An 18,721-nucleotide genomic window follows, 5' to 3' on the forward strand; every position below is an offset into this window, starting at 1 on the left:
CCGTTCGCTCCCCGCCCCGCGCGGCTCCGCGCCGCCCGCCCCTTAAAGGCGCAGCGGGGCTCGGGCTGCGGCTGTCAGGGCGCCGAGGAGAGCGGGACTTCGGTTCTAGGCGCGGAGAGAACGGTAGAAGGCAGTGCTGCTGCTGCTGCAGGCGCTGCCTCTCCATACTGGCTGCCGGTTGAAAGAAGCAGCGAGAGCCGACACCTGTGTTCTGCCTTAAAAGTAGAAGCTAGAATGTTTTCCTACCTTGGCAGCACCTGAAGTTGAAGGAAACTGGAAGTACTCTGCAGATACAGCCGGGATCCCCACTGTCCTGGCCAGAAAAGATGGAAATTCCCACGGAAAACAGAACTAGCCTATATTCCCCTTCAAAGAGCTGGGGAAACTCTTCTTAACAGTGAGATCTGAAAAGGAAGAGGTTCCACTCCCCATTGCTGGGTCACGTTTCAAGTCTTTTTGCAGCAATTACTCAGCTTGGCACGTGTTTCTTTCCTGAAGTCCAATAAGAATTGCACGTGGATTCCCGCTAGATCTACCAGGCCTGACACCAATGCAAAAACAGAAATAATGCAAATAACTGTGCTTGCTCTGTATTGCCTACAGCACACGTAGGTGTTTCACTATTTCCCAGTTCCTTCTTAAAGATGCTACCAGGAACTCCTGATTATCCACACGTTGCCTGAGGCAGTGTTTACAGGGTTCTTTCTGGCTGGCTGCAAGTTACCAAATATTTCTGCAGTCTTTTAGTGCAACTTCTACTGCTTTTAGGCCATGCTAGAAATGAAAGTGATATCTGCTGCGCTTGCTAAGAAGAAAAAAAAAAGCTCACCGGCAGACCTGCCTGAGTTCCAGTTACAGAAGAGCATAAATCACAGCCAGCCTCTAGCAGCACTCCCATTTTGTAACTGACATTTACTTGCCCAGTGTACGATTACAGCAGAGCAACAGCGCTGTGCAGGAGCTGCTGGCAGATAAATATAGCTTTTCAAGACTGCTCGCCGCCCTTTCAGATGAGGTCACATATATTTAAGGGCTATTTTAAACTCAGGCACTCCTGAAGCATTCGGTGACCAGGGTCATCATTTCTTATATGGACGCTTGGAGAAAAACATAACTGCCTGAATACTTTTAGTACCTCAAGCCTTCTTACTTCAGCTACGTTGCAAATAATTAGTTGCAGTTAACAGTTAGGAGCACAAATATTAATCCCTTATTGCATGTGAAAAAGCAGATTTTATTTCATATAAAAGAGTATTTTAAAAGTATTTTAGTACAAGGTATTATCAAGTGATAAAAAAAAATTGAAACCCTTTGTCAGGAGATAAATAACCCCACCCCTTTTTATCTCTCACATAAAAATCATGTGTTGAATTACACATGAAGCAGTGTTGAATTAGGAATCAATGTGATCAATTTAACAAAGCTTTTTCTCAGTGAATCAGTTCCAGTATGGACTGTAGTATGGTACTATGTTAACTATTACAGCAAATAAGGGCATTTTTGGGGAAACAGCCCTTATGAAACATAATTCTATCACAACTGTCAGCTGTATCACCAAACAGAACTCATTTTTAGCATCTCAGCACTTTCACAATGCTGTATTTCATTAGACAGCATGTGAACATTCTGCCCTGTCAAACAATTCTACAGACTTGCAGTTATTCCATCCCTATGCTATCACTGTTTGTGTTTCTTAAGCGCTATTAGCAGACATGGGATACCAGAAATAAGTACTTATACGATTCATTGGCTTTAACAAATAAAACTGAGAAGCATACCAGCTTTAGAGGACACACCTACAAGTTGTGTTGCAGAAGCTGTGATTAAACATTGCCAAGAAGCAGCACTGACTACAACATTCAGCGTAAGAGGGAATGCACACAATTATACAGCCATTCTTCCTGCTCGTTCAGTGGCAGCACGTGCTGAGAAACCTGTACACAAGAGAGAAAACATTGGTGAAATGGATGTTTATTGAGGGATTGTATGTATATAGCCTAGAATGCTATGCAAGCAACAAGAAATATTTCAGTACGTGTACAACAAACACTGAATGAAAAACAATCAGCATCTATTATGACAGCAATGAATTCACAAGGGTCACTGAGTCTCAGTTTATACCGAGCAAAGCAGAAATTAAAATGAATAAAACACTACAGGAGGAGACTACAATTATCTGAATTGCCAGTAGCAATATTAACTGGGCCACCCTGCCAGTGCCACTGGGCTCTATCTGTTTCATAGAACCATAGAATGGCCTGGGTTGAAAGGAACCACAATGCTCGTCTAGTTCTCTTACACAAGCCTGGCTCGGTCTGTTTCTCAAGACAATCTATAGATCTGATTAAAATTTAAGTAATAATAATAATTAAAAAACAGAAATAGAGTATTAAAAACATGACGAAGTGATATGTGTATGGACAACTGAAAGAGGCACCAGCATCCAAAATCTGGGAGCACATGTATGACAAACTAAATGCAATATAATCTTATATCAATCTGCACTGCAGAACATGGTTATATCAGGCATGTGTTCAGCTTTGGAATAGCAATAAAATGATATCTGATCTGTACTGGTGATGAAGACAGACCTCTTCATTACCCACATGCTTGTTATCATGATAAAAGACTTGCAAAAGGAAACAGTACAGTTGTCAAATGATTTTTGCTTTTCACTTAGATTTTAGATAGCTAAACAATAAATTCTTACCATCATAGATTTTGGTGCCACTTCCACAGCAAAAACAGCAAGGCCTCTATTACTTAGGCAGTTCTTACTCTGCTCATTGTTGACATGAACAATCACTTTGTTATCAGACTGCACGTAAAAAAAACATGAAAGAGCCCATTAGTCTTAGTGGTAAAGCAGCTGCTCTTTATGTAAGAACTACACCTTCCTCCTATTTCCTCAGCTATGCTATTAAGTTAGATTCTGAAGTTAAATGCCCCGTGTCAGGAGCACTTTTCATGTTTTGTTTTCTTTCAGATATGACCAGAGTTCCTCACTTGGGCTGCCACAAGTCACAGATACAGCACACACAGCAGTTTGCAAGGGACACTCATCAAGATGTGCCTTGTCACAGTCTTCTTCTGCTCATGGTTTCTTCCAAGCATTCCCTTGAGAAAAGCAGCTCATCTTCATAGAGATTTTTTAAAACATCAGGCAGAATTCATTTAAGTACAATCACTCAACAGACCTCTTACTAAAGGTGTGCAGATGCTTCCAAGGATCCAATATGTAAAACTGAGAGTTGAGGTACTGGAAAATTCTTTAACCACAGATTTACCTCAAGCAATATTCAGACTCAGGACCTAAGGGTGTACTACTATACTCTGCCATCCACTCAACAGAGAGCCCAGGAAATTTGGTTCTTAGACAATGCTGTCCAACAATCCCTCCGTATTGAGAAATGGAACAGAAACACAGCTGATTTAAGCAATCAGCCTCATGCCACACAAGAAGCTCCTATCAGCTCTTTTTGCCAGTCCTTTCAGCCTATCTTTGGTGCACACAGTAGGAAGGATCTGTGGGCCACAGAGTGTAAATATGGTCATTCTTGGCTGCAGAAATGTAAAGACGATCCAGTGCTAATCTTATTATTATTGTGATCGCCCATGTCACTTCGGTGAAATTCTCTCTTCTACTTGGCCATGAGAATGGTCTCTACAGGAAGATACTTAAAGCAACAGGAAGAAGGTAAGAGAAATTCACCGAGCAGAGAGGGCATCCTTAGACCAAGCCTGCACTTTGGATGACAGGAAATGCTTCATCAACGATTGCTTTTGTCACACAAATGAGGAGGCAACAGACTCGTTTCTACTTATTCTCTGAGAAGACTGAGGCTCTGCCTGTGAGGTCTTTTCATCTTTGCAGCTCGCACCCTGACTGGGGATGGTTACAAGACAGACACCTTTCTCTACCCACTGATGAAACGCATGTGCAAAACAAAACCAGAATCCCTCAAGAACTAGCATAATTTAATTACAGAAATAACAAAGAATTATTTCCATTGAAATCATCAACACAGTAACTGAAGATACAACCAGACTGCTTGCACTGTGGGAAGCTTAAAAGAAGGCATAAAATTGCCCTTTCATTACTTCTTTCCAGACATTTACAGTGCAAAGTTTCCAGCCAACAAATTCTCTAATGAGATTTTCAGGGAAGTGTAACTGCTCAATGCAGAGCAAAGCTACATATGAAACCCAAATGGTATAAATGGCAATGGTCAGTGATTTTCACCAGCCAGTTGCCTCAGCACAGGTCTTGTCTCCTTCTCTGACATACCCCTAAACATATAAATAACTCCAGTATACCCACCTAAAGGGCGAAGTGCATTTCTAAACCTGTGGCTCCAAAGAACCTCTGCATTCAGTCCTAATATTAGTCCACCAATCCATCCCCTTTTGCATGTTTGCCCATTTAAAAATACACTCTTGTTATGAGCTTTTAAGACTTCAAGCATCTTAAGTTTAGCATCTTACTGCACAGTATTTATATTCCTGTTATAAATGAAAGAGAATTACCACAATATTCATGGAGATCTATGCAAAAAGGTTAAAAATCTGCATCTCACCAACAGGTTTTACCTGGATTTATGTTTGTTCACGCCGATTAGTAGCAAAGTAGACCAGTAAGACCGGCAAGTTAACAGAAAATGTAATTCCCAAAACTGCAGCATGCAAGGAAAAGAACAGTAATAACAGACATTAAAACAAAGTACCTTACAGAAGTATCCTGCCATACCTTATTTTCAATAACAGAAGTGATTCGCATGCCAGTCCTACAGGTATAGACAATTATGTTTTCACAGCCATCCATTACTTTGGCATCTCCATTATTAACAACAGACTTGCAGATAGCCCTGTTGAGTTGCCAGCTGCCTGCCTCTAGATATATGGCTTTAATTCTGGGTTTGCATTTTTCTGCATAGATGTCAATGACAAAGGGGCATGCCTGCAGTGGAGAAGAAGAGTTTTAGCATCAATTTATCCTTGGTTTTTTCCTTCAGATTTTCATCCATAGCTCCTAGGGATTTTCATGTATGCTCTGGAGTAAAATTATCCAAATGAAAGTACGTCAGTAGGTATTAAAAATTCAAAACCTGAGAGCTGTGGTGATCTTACAAACAGAGTGAAAGGCCAGGACAAAAGAGTGTTCTTCATGCCAGTTCCAATACACTGGATAGGCAGTTTGCTGCTTTCCTCTCCAACGTAACAAATCCTTTCTTGGATAGCAAAACATACAGGAATGAGTATGAAGTACTAATTTATTTCACTTGCTGCTTACTTTTTCTTACACTAAGTAACAGCACCTTGGTGTCTTTCAAAAGGCTACAGGAATCCACTAGGATTTTTCAGCTCTGCCTTGAACTCGATAGGCTCAACGCTCCTGAAATATCACACTCTAAATCACTGAAAAACCAGGAAGAGGTTAAATTGCAGACACCAGTTAGTACATATACCCCGTTAGATCAAGAACTAAATTGTTCAGAAAGCTACATTTTCCTTTGGAAAGCAAGAACTACAGACATAAAGCCATAGCTAATATAAGACACAGCGTATCCAAAGAGACTTCGAACGTGATAAAACCTCCCCAAAAATCTTCTTTCTTAGAGGATAGCTCCCTCTTATGGGATAAATGCAGAAAGACACTTTTGTAGTTACTACGTTAGGCCTACTTGTAGGAAAAGGAGAAAGTGCTGTTCCTCAAGAAATCATTCACCACAATCTCAGGATTTTCAGTGAGAGCCAACCAAAATTTCTCTGCCATACTGGATGTTTTGGGTCTGCATTTATGTTTCATACACATTTTTATATGGGGACTGTATAATCATATGGTCCTAAGCTATTTTAACTAAAGCTAAATGAATAATAGACTAAACAAACAAACAAAAACAAATCAGGGAAAAGACAACAAGATAAATTATGAAATTATGTGCATATTTTATGTCTTCAACGTTTTTTTCTTTTTTTTCCCCCTCTTCATTCAAAATACTTTTTTCCTTTAGTAAGAACTATTAATGCCAATGCTGATATGGGTTTTTAAAAGAATCTGTAAGCACATAATTAAATCAGAGAAATAACACCTGGCCCTTTAAGCAAACAGTGTGCCACCCAAAAGCTCTTTCACTCCAATTTTATACGGAACCCATTCAGACACTGTTGTGTAAGGCACCATTCAGCCACATCTGAAGATTATTAGCTCTGAGTCACATCTGGGGTGGGGTTGAAGTTATCTTACCCTAGCTGATATAACACACTCTAATATTTCAGAAATCCATTCCTATCACCCCATTCTCTAGCTGACATTTGTGTTAGTTTTTAAGTTACTGTAAGCAGTAATCACTTGTTTGCATTACAGTAACTTTTACATCATGACTGATGGCTTCTGCTGCAGCTTGGGTCAGGAAGGTGACTAAGTTCTGAGTTTTGTATGCTTGCTGGCAGGTCACAGATTACTACCACTGTCTTCTTATCACTGCTTACCAGCAAGGTGTGTGAATTTTTTCAAAGGATATAACCCAAGATTCCCACTGCTGCTATCCCACAAAATGCTGCCTTGTCTAAGGCAAAAGATAAAGCCTGTCTTACAACCGTGGCATTTATTCTAAGAAGCAGAATGCCACAGTGACTGAAAATTATCAGGTAAACCCTGCATCAGCAGCGTTTGGGTTGGAACACTGATCCACCAAAGTCAGTTTGTGATGGACAGAAACAGCACTGCAATTAAACACGTGCAGCAAGTTGTACATAAAGCAATTACTTTGCTGTACGGCTATCATACCTCTGTCATTTCTAATGCTTTGTTGTAGCCCAGTGACAATAAAGTGACCCAAAGGTCACTAGGATCCCCTTCACGGTCATTGGCTTCCATGAGATTCAGATCCATAAATCCTTGTCTTGTTAGTTCATTCTTCTTCATATCAAAATTCTCTGAAAAGAAATGCAAGGTAACACTACAACAATGTCTGTTCTCTCTGCAAATGCCCTTTGTCCTTCCAAAGCCAAACCTGTACTTAATGAGATTTACAAGACTGAGCCATCTTGCAGCCTCAGGCTCTCTAAGCATGCTTTGGGAATGAACGCCCTTGACTTCATGCCAGCCTTCTGCAGGGCTGCACTGTGGATTTTAGATAATGCCAAGAAACTCTGCACCCTTTGTACAGCCCAGAAGAGGATGAGATTTCCAAAGAGAAAGAATTCATATCGATTTTTTTGTCTTTTGTTAGCAGTATCTGTGGCAGTTGAGATTTGCAGAATAGGGTATATTAGGAACGGGAAATGAAAGTCTGATGGGGCCAGCATCCTTAGTGCTTGAGGTCCTTGATATAGGAGTGATTTACTTAGTTCTTAAAAAGCAATAAAACGCCAGTAATCCTAGCACCCTTCTTTTGATGGAATATGGTAGATTGACCAATCTAATGTCAGCAAACACATAATTGAAATGTCCTTGTGTCAGCGATTCTTAAAAATGGTTTTCTCATCTTCATAACAATGCTAAATCTTTACTATATATTATTAAAAAGGGATTACCAGTTTAATAAATCTATCTAAGGGTACAGATGCTGTAATAAGCGGCTGTAACTTTGGTGTCAAGATTTATAATATTCGTCTGAACCCTTCAACTGATTAACGACCAGGTAATACATTCACCATATTCTCTTCTTCCCTCTTTTAAACACATCACACACACTCCCCCTATTCGCACTGAGACCAGTTCACAGATACAGAACACTGACAAAGTCATAAAGCGAGGAATAACATGGAAAGGGACGAAAGAGACATTGATTTATAGGGAAGTATTTTTATATGATCTTTCCATAATTTAGGAAAAAACTCCAATATATCTGAGTGATTTGGGGAGAAACAGTTGGCAGGACTTGCCAGGTCTTAAGTATTTTTTGGCCTAAATTAATCAATGTGTCATAGCCTGCAAAGGAGTTATATCTAACAGATGGCACAGGCTGATATTTAATGGCATACCATACTGGCATTTCAGACACAGGTTGCAGAACTATTTTTTGTACAGAAACTTCTAGTTTACACACTACGCCTTCTACATTTCCAGTTTGTCCATTAGTTTCAGTTAAACTGCCAATGCTTTGAAACCATTGATTTAATGCACTGTGTTACTACAGCAGCACACAGCCACTGGTGGTTACATTTTTCTACCCTTAGGAGCTAAATATGTGCAGGGTTAAAGCAATGCCACAGAATTTCTTTTTTCTTCATAATTGATGTCCGTGGCCCAATATTGCTCCTGCAAGCTGCAGGATGTCCAGTAACATTGATGGTATGAATCTGCAGACAGAAAGTAAAGTACAGCTGAAAGAAAATTAACTATCAGCTTCCTCATCTGACTTATAGGACCTCAAAGTCTCAGAGCTCTCATCTAGCACAATATGGACAGACTGACACACCATATATGAACCTTTAAAAGACAGATTTCTAATGAAAAAACTGCTTACACCCGAAGAAAACATATAGTTGCAACAGCTGCTTCCTAGTATCTACTTTTCTAAGCAAGCATAATAAGCTCTAGATGCCCTTGCTTTAAAGCATCCTATACACGCTGATTAAATGCCCCTCTCAACACCTTATGAGCTATGAAAGCAGTATCAGCTTAAGTTGCAGAAAAGAGATTAAATCAATGAATATCTGTTATAGCCCAATTCACTATATGATCTGTGCTTAGAAAACTTGTATTTTTGGCAGCTGTAACAGTTTTAATCTACAGAACTTTGCAATTAGCAATAGGAAGAATTTCTTAACAGGACAGTGGCACACAAACCAGAAGAAAGCAAAATGAGGGACAGGAGACTGAAAAGTAAAACATGATACTAATACACACGTGTGTTCTTGGAATAGGCTACAAAATACTCAGTCCTCCTTAACTATATACACAGTAGGGTGCTACAGACCACAGTTTGCAAGTAGATTTATAGTCCTAAGTAGTTGTATTTTGCAGAGCAACAGACTTACCCTTACATATAGCCCACACTTCCTCATCACATGTTTCACCACTAGTTCTCAGTTCAAAGAAATTGTATTCCTCCAAACTCAGAAGGCCATTTCCATCCAAATCAATTGTTTCAAATATATCCAATAAAGCTGCTCTAAAAGATGAAAAAAGCAGAACCGTTTCCAAACATTTTCATCTTCTCTGCTGTTTCAGTAATTACAAACACTGTTGGTATATAGTAAAGAATGTACTCGAGAATATTCTATGCAGCTGTATTTTAGCAATTAGAAAGCTAGATGTTATTTGGAGTGCATATTTTTGTATTGGTTACCACACCTATCTGGGACAAGGACTCACCGGAACTCTTTGGTAAGAGCCAGTTCACCATCTTCATCTCTATACACCAGTTTTGCTTCTCCAGTAATTGGTGTTTTTGCCTTTTTCAGCCTACAGCCTGTTGTGAATGGGAGTAGCCAGTACACTCCTGATGGAAGCTCCCCTTTCCATCCAAACATCTACTCTTAAAGGAAGCCAGACAAAACTGTAGGTTACTTGTCAAATGATACCTTCCTTCATTAGCAATAACAATCATACATAATTGATTAATTACTTGAGAACACTGGTAATGCTAGTCTCTTTCCTTAAAACAAATGCAAACCTGGAAGAAGCCATGTGATGCCTTTGTGAAGGCCCCAAAACCACTCCTAACTGCACTGCACTACAAGTTAAAAAAATTATTCAGGACCAGAGATGAGGGGAGAACAGCTGGAAGCCTCTAATAGCAGATCCATCATCTTTCAGATTTTCAGCTCTCTTCAAATCTTAAGCTTTAATACACAAGCAGCCAAAATTATGCTAAAAAACCCACCTGGTTTTGCATTCCCCTCCTGTTGTATCAGGTTTGTTCAAACTAGCAACAAAAACTTCCTGTGTAAAAATTCACAGGTAGCAGGTTTTAAGAAGCAAGCTGATTTCCCTGTTGCTTGGAAGGGGAGAGTCACTGCACCCTGCCATCCCTCTTCCCTTCTTTCTGCTGCAGTGCAAGAATATCCTGTGAACTGTGAAGTTTAAGATCATGCATGTGTCAAGAAGAAAGAAAATGAAAGGAAATTGTAACAAATGTTATAATTCTGAACTGGGGGTTTGAGCATGCAGAAATGCAACTTAGTTTCCACAGAGTATCTGTACAGCCAGCCAGCAATCTGGGGATGCCTGCCAACCTGCTACTTGAGAATACGGCCCTCTCAGGAACTTCATTAAATTTCCAAACACGTGGCTTGCAATTCAGCCCATCCAAAGGTCAGAACGAAGACGGCATTACATCACCTTGCATAAATTCTGCCCGTTTGGGAAGGCAACATGCACAGAATGCTTCTCTCCTCTACTCTGATTAGGCACAGCTCTGAATTCCTTCCAAACACACACAAGCTCACCCGTGTAGCAAAAACAGGTACATTAAAGATACAAAAAACAATCTAGGAATTTAACAGAAATATCTGACCTCTCTGTTTTGCTGGTCAGTAGAGCAGACAAGCTGCAGATTTTCTGTGGTTTCATTTTCCTTCAGAACATACAACACCGTATCCACTGACAACCAGCGACAAGATTTTCCTAAAAAGATAAAAAAATCCTCAAATTCTTAACAATTTCACAAAATTGTTTGTTCTTTGAATCCCAAGGTAAATAATTCCATTGCATTTATAGCACTGGTCTCTGTTAAGGTAAGATTAAAAAAAAGAAAATAAAGCATTATATGCTATCAACATTTTCTTCCTATTTAGACAAATCAGAAAAACTGCTACAAGTAATGTAATTGTCTTACAGATAATGGTTGCTATTAATCATTCAGATATTAAACACTTTGATAGTGAAGGAAGCTATCTGCATTGTTTTCTACAAGTAGTGGAACGTTATTTCTTATTAGTTTTCTTTATACAAATATGTTTGCAATTAAGGGCAATATCAAGCTTACAATCTCTTCTGACATTCCATAAAACATTGTTAAACTCTTCTTAACTCGAAACTTATGTTACATGCAAAAGCTAGAGATATCAAAGGATGTGTAACTCTGAAAGATGAGTAAATTTTAAGATTTGAACAGCAAGATCCCCACACGTGGCATCACTGGTCAGGATGACTGCAGTGAAGGTCTTAAATATATTCAGTGGATGCTACTAGAATCAGTTTGATTTCGTGTAGCTGCTCAGTCCTTGAGAGCAGTCAATCAATGGGCAATTTAGTGTTCTTGAAGTTAAATAGGCCACACCAAAAGAACACATGCAATGGAGGGACTCAGCTGTCTGCAGGTAGGAGTTAAGGATAACAAGGAGCAAACAAGTTTGTAGGAAATTTGAAGATATTCTGAATCTCCTAAAAAGGTAACTGTTGTGCTGAAAGAGAAATACTTCCCTTACATAACAGTATTATGCCTTCCTCTTCACAACCAAACACCAAGATATTCCTATACATGGGACAACAATGTGCAAAAGAAGAATTTGTGCATAAACTGTTACTCTTTTAGTCGCAAGGAACGCCTGAATAATCTTGCAGCAGAATAATTCAACAGCACAATTTAAGAAGCTGACACGTGGCAAAAAGAAAGCAAAAGCTATAAGCAGAACACTGAGACACCATCAAATCATTTAGCTTCAGATCCCTTTTATTTACCACTAAAAGTCTGTTGGTCAGGTTCCCATTTCAGCCAGGTTGGAACTGGAGAATTACTAATTTCAGTTAATTATTTGCAGTGAAGCTTATTGCCAATTTCAATTACCAACCCATCTTAAAAATGCTTAGTTAGAACTAAGTATGCAAATACATTTTGTGTCTGGAGTCTAGGAATGTAAGACATTGGCCAACTACAAAAAGAAAGACAACACAGTTTGATGTTATTTTACTGCCCACACAGAAAACAAAATAACTAAGGAGAAAAAATGGTATGACAAGTAATTTGTATTTTTAATAGGACTTTGCCAACAGAGAAAAATATTGCAGTACTATGATGTTTGCAAAATATCCCTAAATACTGCAGGAGAGAAGAGGCAGATGCATCAGTGAGGAAAATATATACATTCTCTGAAGAGATACAAATATTTTTACCTTCTATTTGACGAAGGCGTAAAGGCTTGATAGTTATGCACACTGCAGACCTCTGAGGTAAATGCAGCCTGTACTTATGAGCAACGATTTCACCATCCTCCTCTAGGTAGAAGCATCCCTTGGATTGAGCACATTGCCATTCCTGCAAACCGAGTAAACATTGAATGTTGCCTCAATAAAAGATTAAGCCAGAAGCTCATTCTGTAAAATACATTAATTTGATGATTTAAGGAGTGCTGCATAAAAGATACCCCAAGGTGTAGCATCAATCTTCTCTTTTCTTTTTTAATGAATTCCCTCAGTCTCTTTCAGCTCCTGCAGACAAGCCAGTAACACGGCTTTACTTGTGAAAATGCTCCACAAATGTACAGATCGCCCCAATTCTCAAATGGTTAAAATGAAACGTTAATTCTCTTGAAGAACCAAACCAAATTCATGGAAGACTCTCAGCTGTGTGATTGACCACTGAGAGGCTGGAATTTTGCTCCATTACTTCTATAAGGACAATCAAGCAAAAAACCCTAAGGGATTAGCTGAACAACAAGGAGTTCTTTGCTCAAACGACAAGCACAGGTAGTAGTAAAATCAAGTGTTTCTTCTTGTCTTCTGCCAAAGCCATTGGAAAGACACAAACAGAAGACAGCAGTGTTTGAGAAGAGCTTCCTGTAAGAAGCCATGATTTTACTGAGATGTTGAAACTGCTACACGATTCAAAGCTATTTTTTTTTCCCCAATAGCAGACCCCAATTTTCAATTTCTAATACCATTTAGCTAAAGAGAAATAAAGCCATTGTAGCCATGTTGTATGCCATAAGGAAAGGAGGACATTCTCGATTTCACTCCCTTGGTCTTGATTAAATCCATTATTTCTAGTTACTTTCCTAGCAATAGAAGATTAAGTTTCTGAGCATAGCCTAGCAGAAGGAATCTTTCAGTGTAATCTCAACAGACAGCTCTATACAAGTGGCTGTAACTATGCAGAATATTCAGTGCAAGACGTAAACTAGCACTGATTTCAGAAATGAACTGATGAAAGCAGAGGTCTGCATGCAACATCCAGTAAACAGACTGACTCCTTGCTCCACTGAAGGCCAAACAGCCTTCATCAAAATCCCAGGTTTCATTTCACACCTCTTAAAGAATCAGTTCTCATCACAATCCCCTCATGCTCATTTGATGACACTTTACAGTCAGTGATCAAAAGGTGTCAGACAAGAACTGGACTTTCCTAGTGAACTGTACCCAGGTTGCTAACACAGTTAGGAATGCATGCAGCTCTGATCCTAAATTTAAATTTTCTGTTCACAACCCTAAATTCTGTAGGAATAGAAGGAATAGAAATTTCTCAGGGACTCATCAATTTAAGCACTTATTCCTGTCCAAATGAACATGCAACAAATTGAGATCTTTCCTTATAACTTGACACAATTGAGGTAACTTGTTAGTTTCCATAGTCTCTAAGCTTTGTACCTTATAAAATGCTTAGAAAAAAAAAAACAATCCAAACAGCTCAAAGTCAAAAAGCCAAGTGTACAATACAGTGTTCAAGCAGCCATCCAAATGTGCTCTAGCTGTTCAGAAAGATACTCTAACAGTTTTCATATACAAAAATTCTTCTAGCACTTCCTATTTCCCCTTCCTCACTGCAGCAGCAGTCTTCAATATTCAAAATTCAATTCAAAGTCCCAAGCAAGCAGCTTTGCCCTGCTTATCTTCCATATTCCTGGCTGTTATTTCAGATGGATGACTACATTTTTTTTGCAGTTCTGCATTTGGACAGACGTTGTTACAAGAGAACACTAGCCAAAGCAGCAGGGAAAATACCTCAAGAAGTGCCACTCAGATTAAGATGGGAGAAACGGGAAGCAAAAGCTTGACAGTGCTTTAGGAATACTGAACTGTTATTCCTGCAGTGAGCAGAAGGTGGTGCTACATTCTCTATCCTTGTCAGACCACAAACAGGAATGGAAACTAATGCAGCTAAAAGGTGATCTTCTGTTTTGATTTTAATATGCAGCTTCAGTGCAAAACAGGGGATGTGAAATATAAAAGCACAGGGTTATCAAATAGTAGCTAAAACAGGGAGAAATGCTTGTGCTGGAAACATTAGGGAGTTCCACTGCTGTCACTGCTGGTCGCTGTCCAAATAATGTATAAATAATTGCCATTACAATGTAAGTCATTATTGAAACTGTCCATGCACCGATGCACAACTACAACTAAAAAGCAATGTTTGCAAAAGGAGTTTTTCCTCCAATTAAAGAATTAAAGAACACAAGACTGCTTTGTCTTGTGCAAAACCTGATGAATAAGCACAAAAATTCTTGCTAGTTCAATGGCACCAAGCTGCTTTGGTATACGAGCGGGGCAGAAATTTCACAAGGATGGTCAAACACTGGAACAGGAATCCTAGGGAGGTGGCTGATGCTCCACACCTGTCAGCATTCAAGAGGCATTTAAGTGATAACCTTTAACTTTTGGTCAGCCCAGAAGATGCTGGACTGGATAGTCTTTGAAGGTCCCCTTCCAACAGAACTACTGTACTCTGCTGTTCTTTCAAGATCAAGGCTTTCCTCAGGCATTTCCTTTGCTGTGCACTGTGCATACATGTCTTCCATTGACTTCAGCAGAGTGAACAAGAAGTTGAGACTTTTCAGTAGGGACAACATTGCTACCCACAGCTGAGAGATTCTGGAACAGAACATTGCTTTATCTATTTTGTTGACTTTTAAAAACTTGATTAATACTGACAAGAATACTTTGCCAAAATGTGCAATCCCCATCAGCTGTGTATCAGTTATATGGCAGCCAGCTACACAAGAAGCCCAACAGGTCGGTTGGTTTGACTTCCACTTCATCCTTCTGTCAAAAAAGTGAAATCTGCTTCATCCAACCTCATGATGGCACTAATTTCTTATTGCCCAACAAGACAGGTTAACTGCAGACAAAATATATATATGTCTAATAATTTCTTAAACACACAGCAGCAAAACACGGGTGCTAAGAAGGCAAGCCAAGTGCCACGCAAAGTGGATACAATCTGCCTGAAAGGATGCTACGCCTCCAGTCTCTTTTGTTTTCCCCATTTATACATTTTTTCCCTTTATACAGTACATCTTCAATGCATCTTAGCAGTTTCCAGTTAATGCTTTATACTTCTACAGCCACCGTTATCTGATATGCAGAATAAATGTCTTTTCTGCACTTAAGATAAAAGTGCTGAATTTTTGAGCACCTGATTCCAATCCACAGCTCAGAGACTCACTATGTACACATTCACTGACTTTGACAGAGCTTGTATTGGGTCCTTAATAGTTAGGGCTAACAAATTTAGTAGCACAATTTACACTTGCTCATGTTTACTGATAGTTGTAATTCTCACATGATGCTTATTGCTAGTATTCAATATCTGCAGCTCTTTTTTTTTTTAGTCAGCTCTTACCAGCTCATACAAAGAAAGAAGGATCCAAACTGGGAAAACACACAATGGTTTCGTGCACTACATATCACGTTTGAACAAGGTGAAATTGCAGGTTAAATTGCATGGAGGTCCAGATACCAAAACAAGACTGCAAAAAATTCCTTAGAGACAATGTTTTTAAATTTTAATATAGAACAAATGTCACTGTAGAGCAGTGTCAAAGATATAAAGGACTTCAGAGTTCAATAACAAATACAGAGTTGTTATTTGAAACAAAAATGTAACTCATGAGAACAATCAGTTCAGTTTTCTAGCAGCAGTTATACTATGTGGCCATAACCATTTTTTTCCTTTTATACAGAGGTCTCGAGGTGCACATTTTTAATGTATCCTAGCAGTTTCCAGTTAATGTTTTATATTTCTACAGCTATTATTTTCTGTTGAAAGAAAACTAGTAAAGGTTCAGTCTAGAAAGGGAAAACAAAGGAAAAAGATCAATATTAACACTCTACAAATATTGACTTAGCAAAGTGACTTTGTTGTCTTTCTCCCACAGGAATTTATATTGAATGAGTGATTGATTTAAAAGAAAATACTGATAGAACATATTAATCTAACTGAAAATCAATATTTTCAGTCTACAGTATATATTTACAAATTAATGCCTAACAAACAGAATATGCTCAGAGATCTGTTATTTATTTCCAATTACCTTTCAAATAAAGCTTTATGATACACAATCTTTCAGACTACTTAAGCATTTAAAGTCCTCAGCAACCTAATAAATTATGCAATTTTAAATTTCTCAAAAAGTCATTAAACGTTTTCTCCAGCAGTGGCTTCATTTATAAAAAAACACACTTTGTTCTATTAAACCTTCACACCTGAAAAATTATTTTCAATAACTGGATGTCAGCAAAACCAACAGTACATGAAACTGTTAATAATAATATCAGGAAACCTCCTGATAGTTTATAGCTGCCCCTGACAAACTGTTAATAAAACATAAGCTAAAAATCAGAAGAAAACACTTTCTTGTTTAAAATGCAATACCATATCTGTCTAGAGGAAAACAGCATAATTTCAGCTTACATGATACCTTCATCGTGTTGGGCTCAAGTAGGTTTGTGCTTCTGTTGCTACTGGCACACACGCTGATGGTGGAAGAACTGGATGCTCTGCAGCTTTGAGCTGGTCTTGAAGGAGTTCTGCTATCGCCTATGAACACAGATATTCAGAAACCATGACATTATTTATCCTACTTCTAGTGATACTTCTCGTAAAACCTTTACGGATGCACAAAGATTAACAGTGGAAAACAGGATCCTCTATCTGATAAGCTGACTTAAAATAATTTAACACAATCAGTCACTGGCCAAACATCTTTACTTTCCTGACTGTGCATCCCAGGTGAACAGGCATACAGATGGCAGAACCTCGGACTCTAAATCTGCCTGAAGGAGAAGAAATTGTTACCACGGGATTCAACTTCCCTTGGAATCACAATAAATCTGCTCTAAGTGGAGAAGTTGAACCTGCTTCTAATCCACAGCTGCCCAAGAAAATTACTCACAGGCCTTTACTTCCTGATTCCTTACCTGAGAGCTACTACAGTTGATGCTTTAGCTACACACATTCACCCCTCATGGTTCTTTTGTTAGCTTTGCTCTTCCTCAGCATTTCTTAGAACTGAAGTAATTTAAACAGCACACATTTCACACATAAATAAATATTTCATATATGGTACTTCTGGAATCCATTAGCTATCAGACTTCCTCCTGTTTGGACAAGTTTTTGTAACTTCAAGCACAACCAATATGAGTTTGATGTTCCTCCTGAAAAGTGGCCTCAACAACTGAAACACACTGCTTATTGACAGCTGCTTAAGGTTTTATCTCTGATGTGGGAAGGAAATAATTAATTTGCTGTTGCAATATCACAGCATTCCTTTTCTGTCTTCTCTCTGGACTGTGAGAATCATGTGAGAGTCAACCAAATTCACCTTTAAGAATTTGCCAGCTTCAGATAATAGATTCAGCCCCAGTCCATTTAAACACGGGTCAGATATTCTACTGGCACACTGAGGCAACTGTCACAGTGGGAATGAATAAATGCAGCCTTGCTTATTTGTGAAAAATTAAACAGTGCTCAATTGCTCATTAAGTCTGAATGTGATCTCTGAAAAAAACTAATGCTCCCAATATGAAAAATAAATACCTTTGGTTGGTGCTGGTTTGTGGTCAGCTTTCCTCGAGATTTTCAGTGATGGTTTTGATACTGGCACTGTGAGCCCTGCAGGGGAAGCTTCAGCTTCACTTCCAAACTGCCGATGCCTCAATCGACCATCAGCCTCCAGTTTCTCTAGTGCAGTCCTGCAGCACTGCTCACTGGTCGCCACAAATAAGTCACAAAACTTGAGACAAAGGAAAGTAACCATGATTCTATGATTCTGTGATAATGCCGTAAGCAAAAACATCCTTTCTCATAGTTTTAAAAATTAGAAGTGTAACATTAGTAATCGAAGCAGAGATGTAAAGCATTCTTTCTCACTATATTTACTCACAATACTCATTTTAATTTCTTTAAATCAGAGTGACTACTCAAGAAAGACAGCAAAACAGAGCTGCGATTCAACAAGGAGGTGGAAATACAGAAAGAAAATATTCCAGCCCAAGAACTTTTCAGCTCAGGAGATGATCTATTTTTCTTTTGACATTATTTTTAGGTAGGATTTTAATAGGGAGCTGCTTTTCCTCTGTGAAATTATATTTATGTGCAAATCTTTGTGGGCTGTTTATTCAGTTCAAAGCTTAGCCACTGCTCAGTCATCAGAATAATTGATAAGATGCTGCATCTTCAAAACAAGGTGCTCCATGTACAAAATAATGTCCCCCACATGAAGAATTATGAAATGTCAGACACAGCAGCTCTCACAGGTTAGCTGTTTGCTGTCAATTGCCATCTTTATCCTGCCATTCCTTTCACTCTCATCCTCACACGTGTTGTAGGCTTCATGCTTACTGTTAGGCTGTGTCTACAACATCAGGTTCACTTGCAGCAGATAACAGCAAGGGCAGAACACTGTGAGATAAAATGAGGGAAACAGAAAGACGTAGCCAAATACATACTATGTTTCAGGATATGGGCAGCTGGTGGGCTGTGGTGAGGTCACCAGTGGACCAACACACAGAAGCAGTACATGCTGCCTTTAGCAATACCATTACTGCCATAATTGA

At 38.9% G+C, this 18,721-nt stretch overlaps 1 protein-coding gene across 2 annotated transcripts in view; it reads right to left on the reverse strand.

Moving 5' to 3' along the window:
- Positions 1-88: 88 nt before the first annotated feature.
- EFCAB7 (EF-hand calcium binding domain 7) overlaps positions 89-18,721 on the reverse strand; it is a 27,441-nt gene continuing 8,808 nt past the window's right edge. The window contains exons 5-15 of one of the 2 annotated variants that reach the window (XR_007376973.1): positions 17,703-17,898; positions 16,585-16,703; positions 12,065-12,206; positions 10,467-10,576; positions 9,323-9,480; positions 8,986-9,119; positions 6,788-6,936; positions 4,748-4,957; positions 2,711-2,818; positions 1,779-1,934; positions 89-541 (exon numbers count right to left, since the gene is read on the reverse strand). Coding sequence is in view for 1 of the 2 variants with exons in the window: in XM_048944453.1 (XP_048800410.1) it covers positions 1,860-1,934; positions 2,711-2,818; positions 4,748-4,957; positions 6,788-6,936; positions 8,986-9,119; positions 9,323-9,480; positions 10,467-10,576; positions 12,065-12,206; positions 16,585-16,703; positions 17,703-17,898 (1,401 nt within the window). In the remaining variant the exon portion in view is untranslated. Of the gene's footprint in view, positions 542-1,210; positions 1,935-2,710; positions 2,819-4,747; positions 4,958-6,787; positions 6,937-8,985; positions 9,120-9,322; positions 9,481-10,466; positions 10,577-12,064; positions 12,207-16,584; positions 16,704-17,702; positions 17,899-18,721 lie in introns of those variants that run through there. The other variant, XM_048944453.1, reaches the window with a different exon arrangement.

The sequence above is a fragment of the Lagopus muta genome, chromosome 5 (assembly GCF_023343835.1).
Source record: "Lagopus muta isolate bLagMut1 chromosome 5, bLagMut1 primary, whole genome shotgun sequence".
Lineage (NCBI taxonomy): Eukaryota > Metazoa > Chordata > Aves > Galliformes > Phasianidae > Lagopus > Lagopus muta.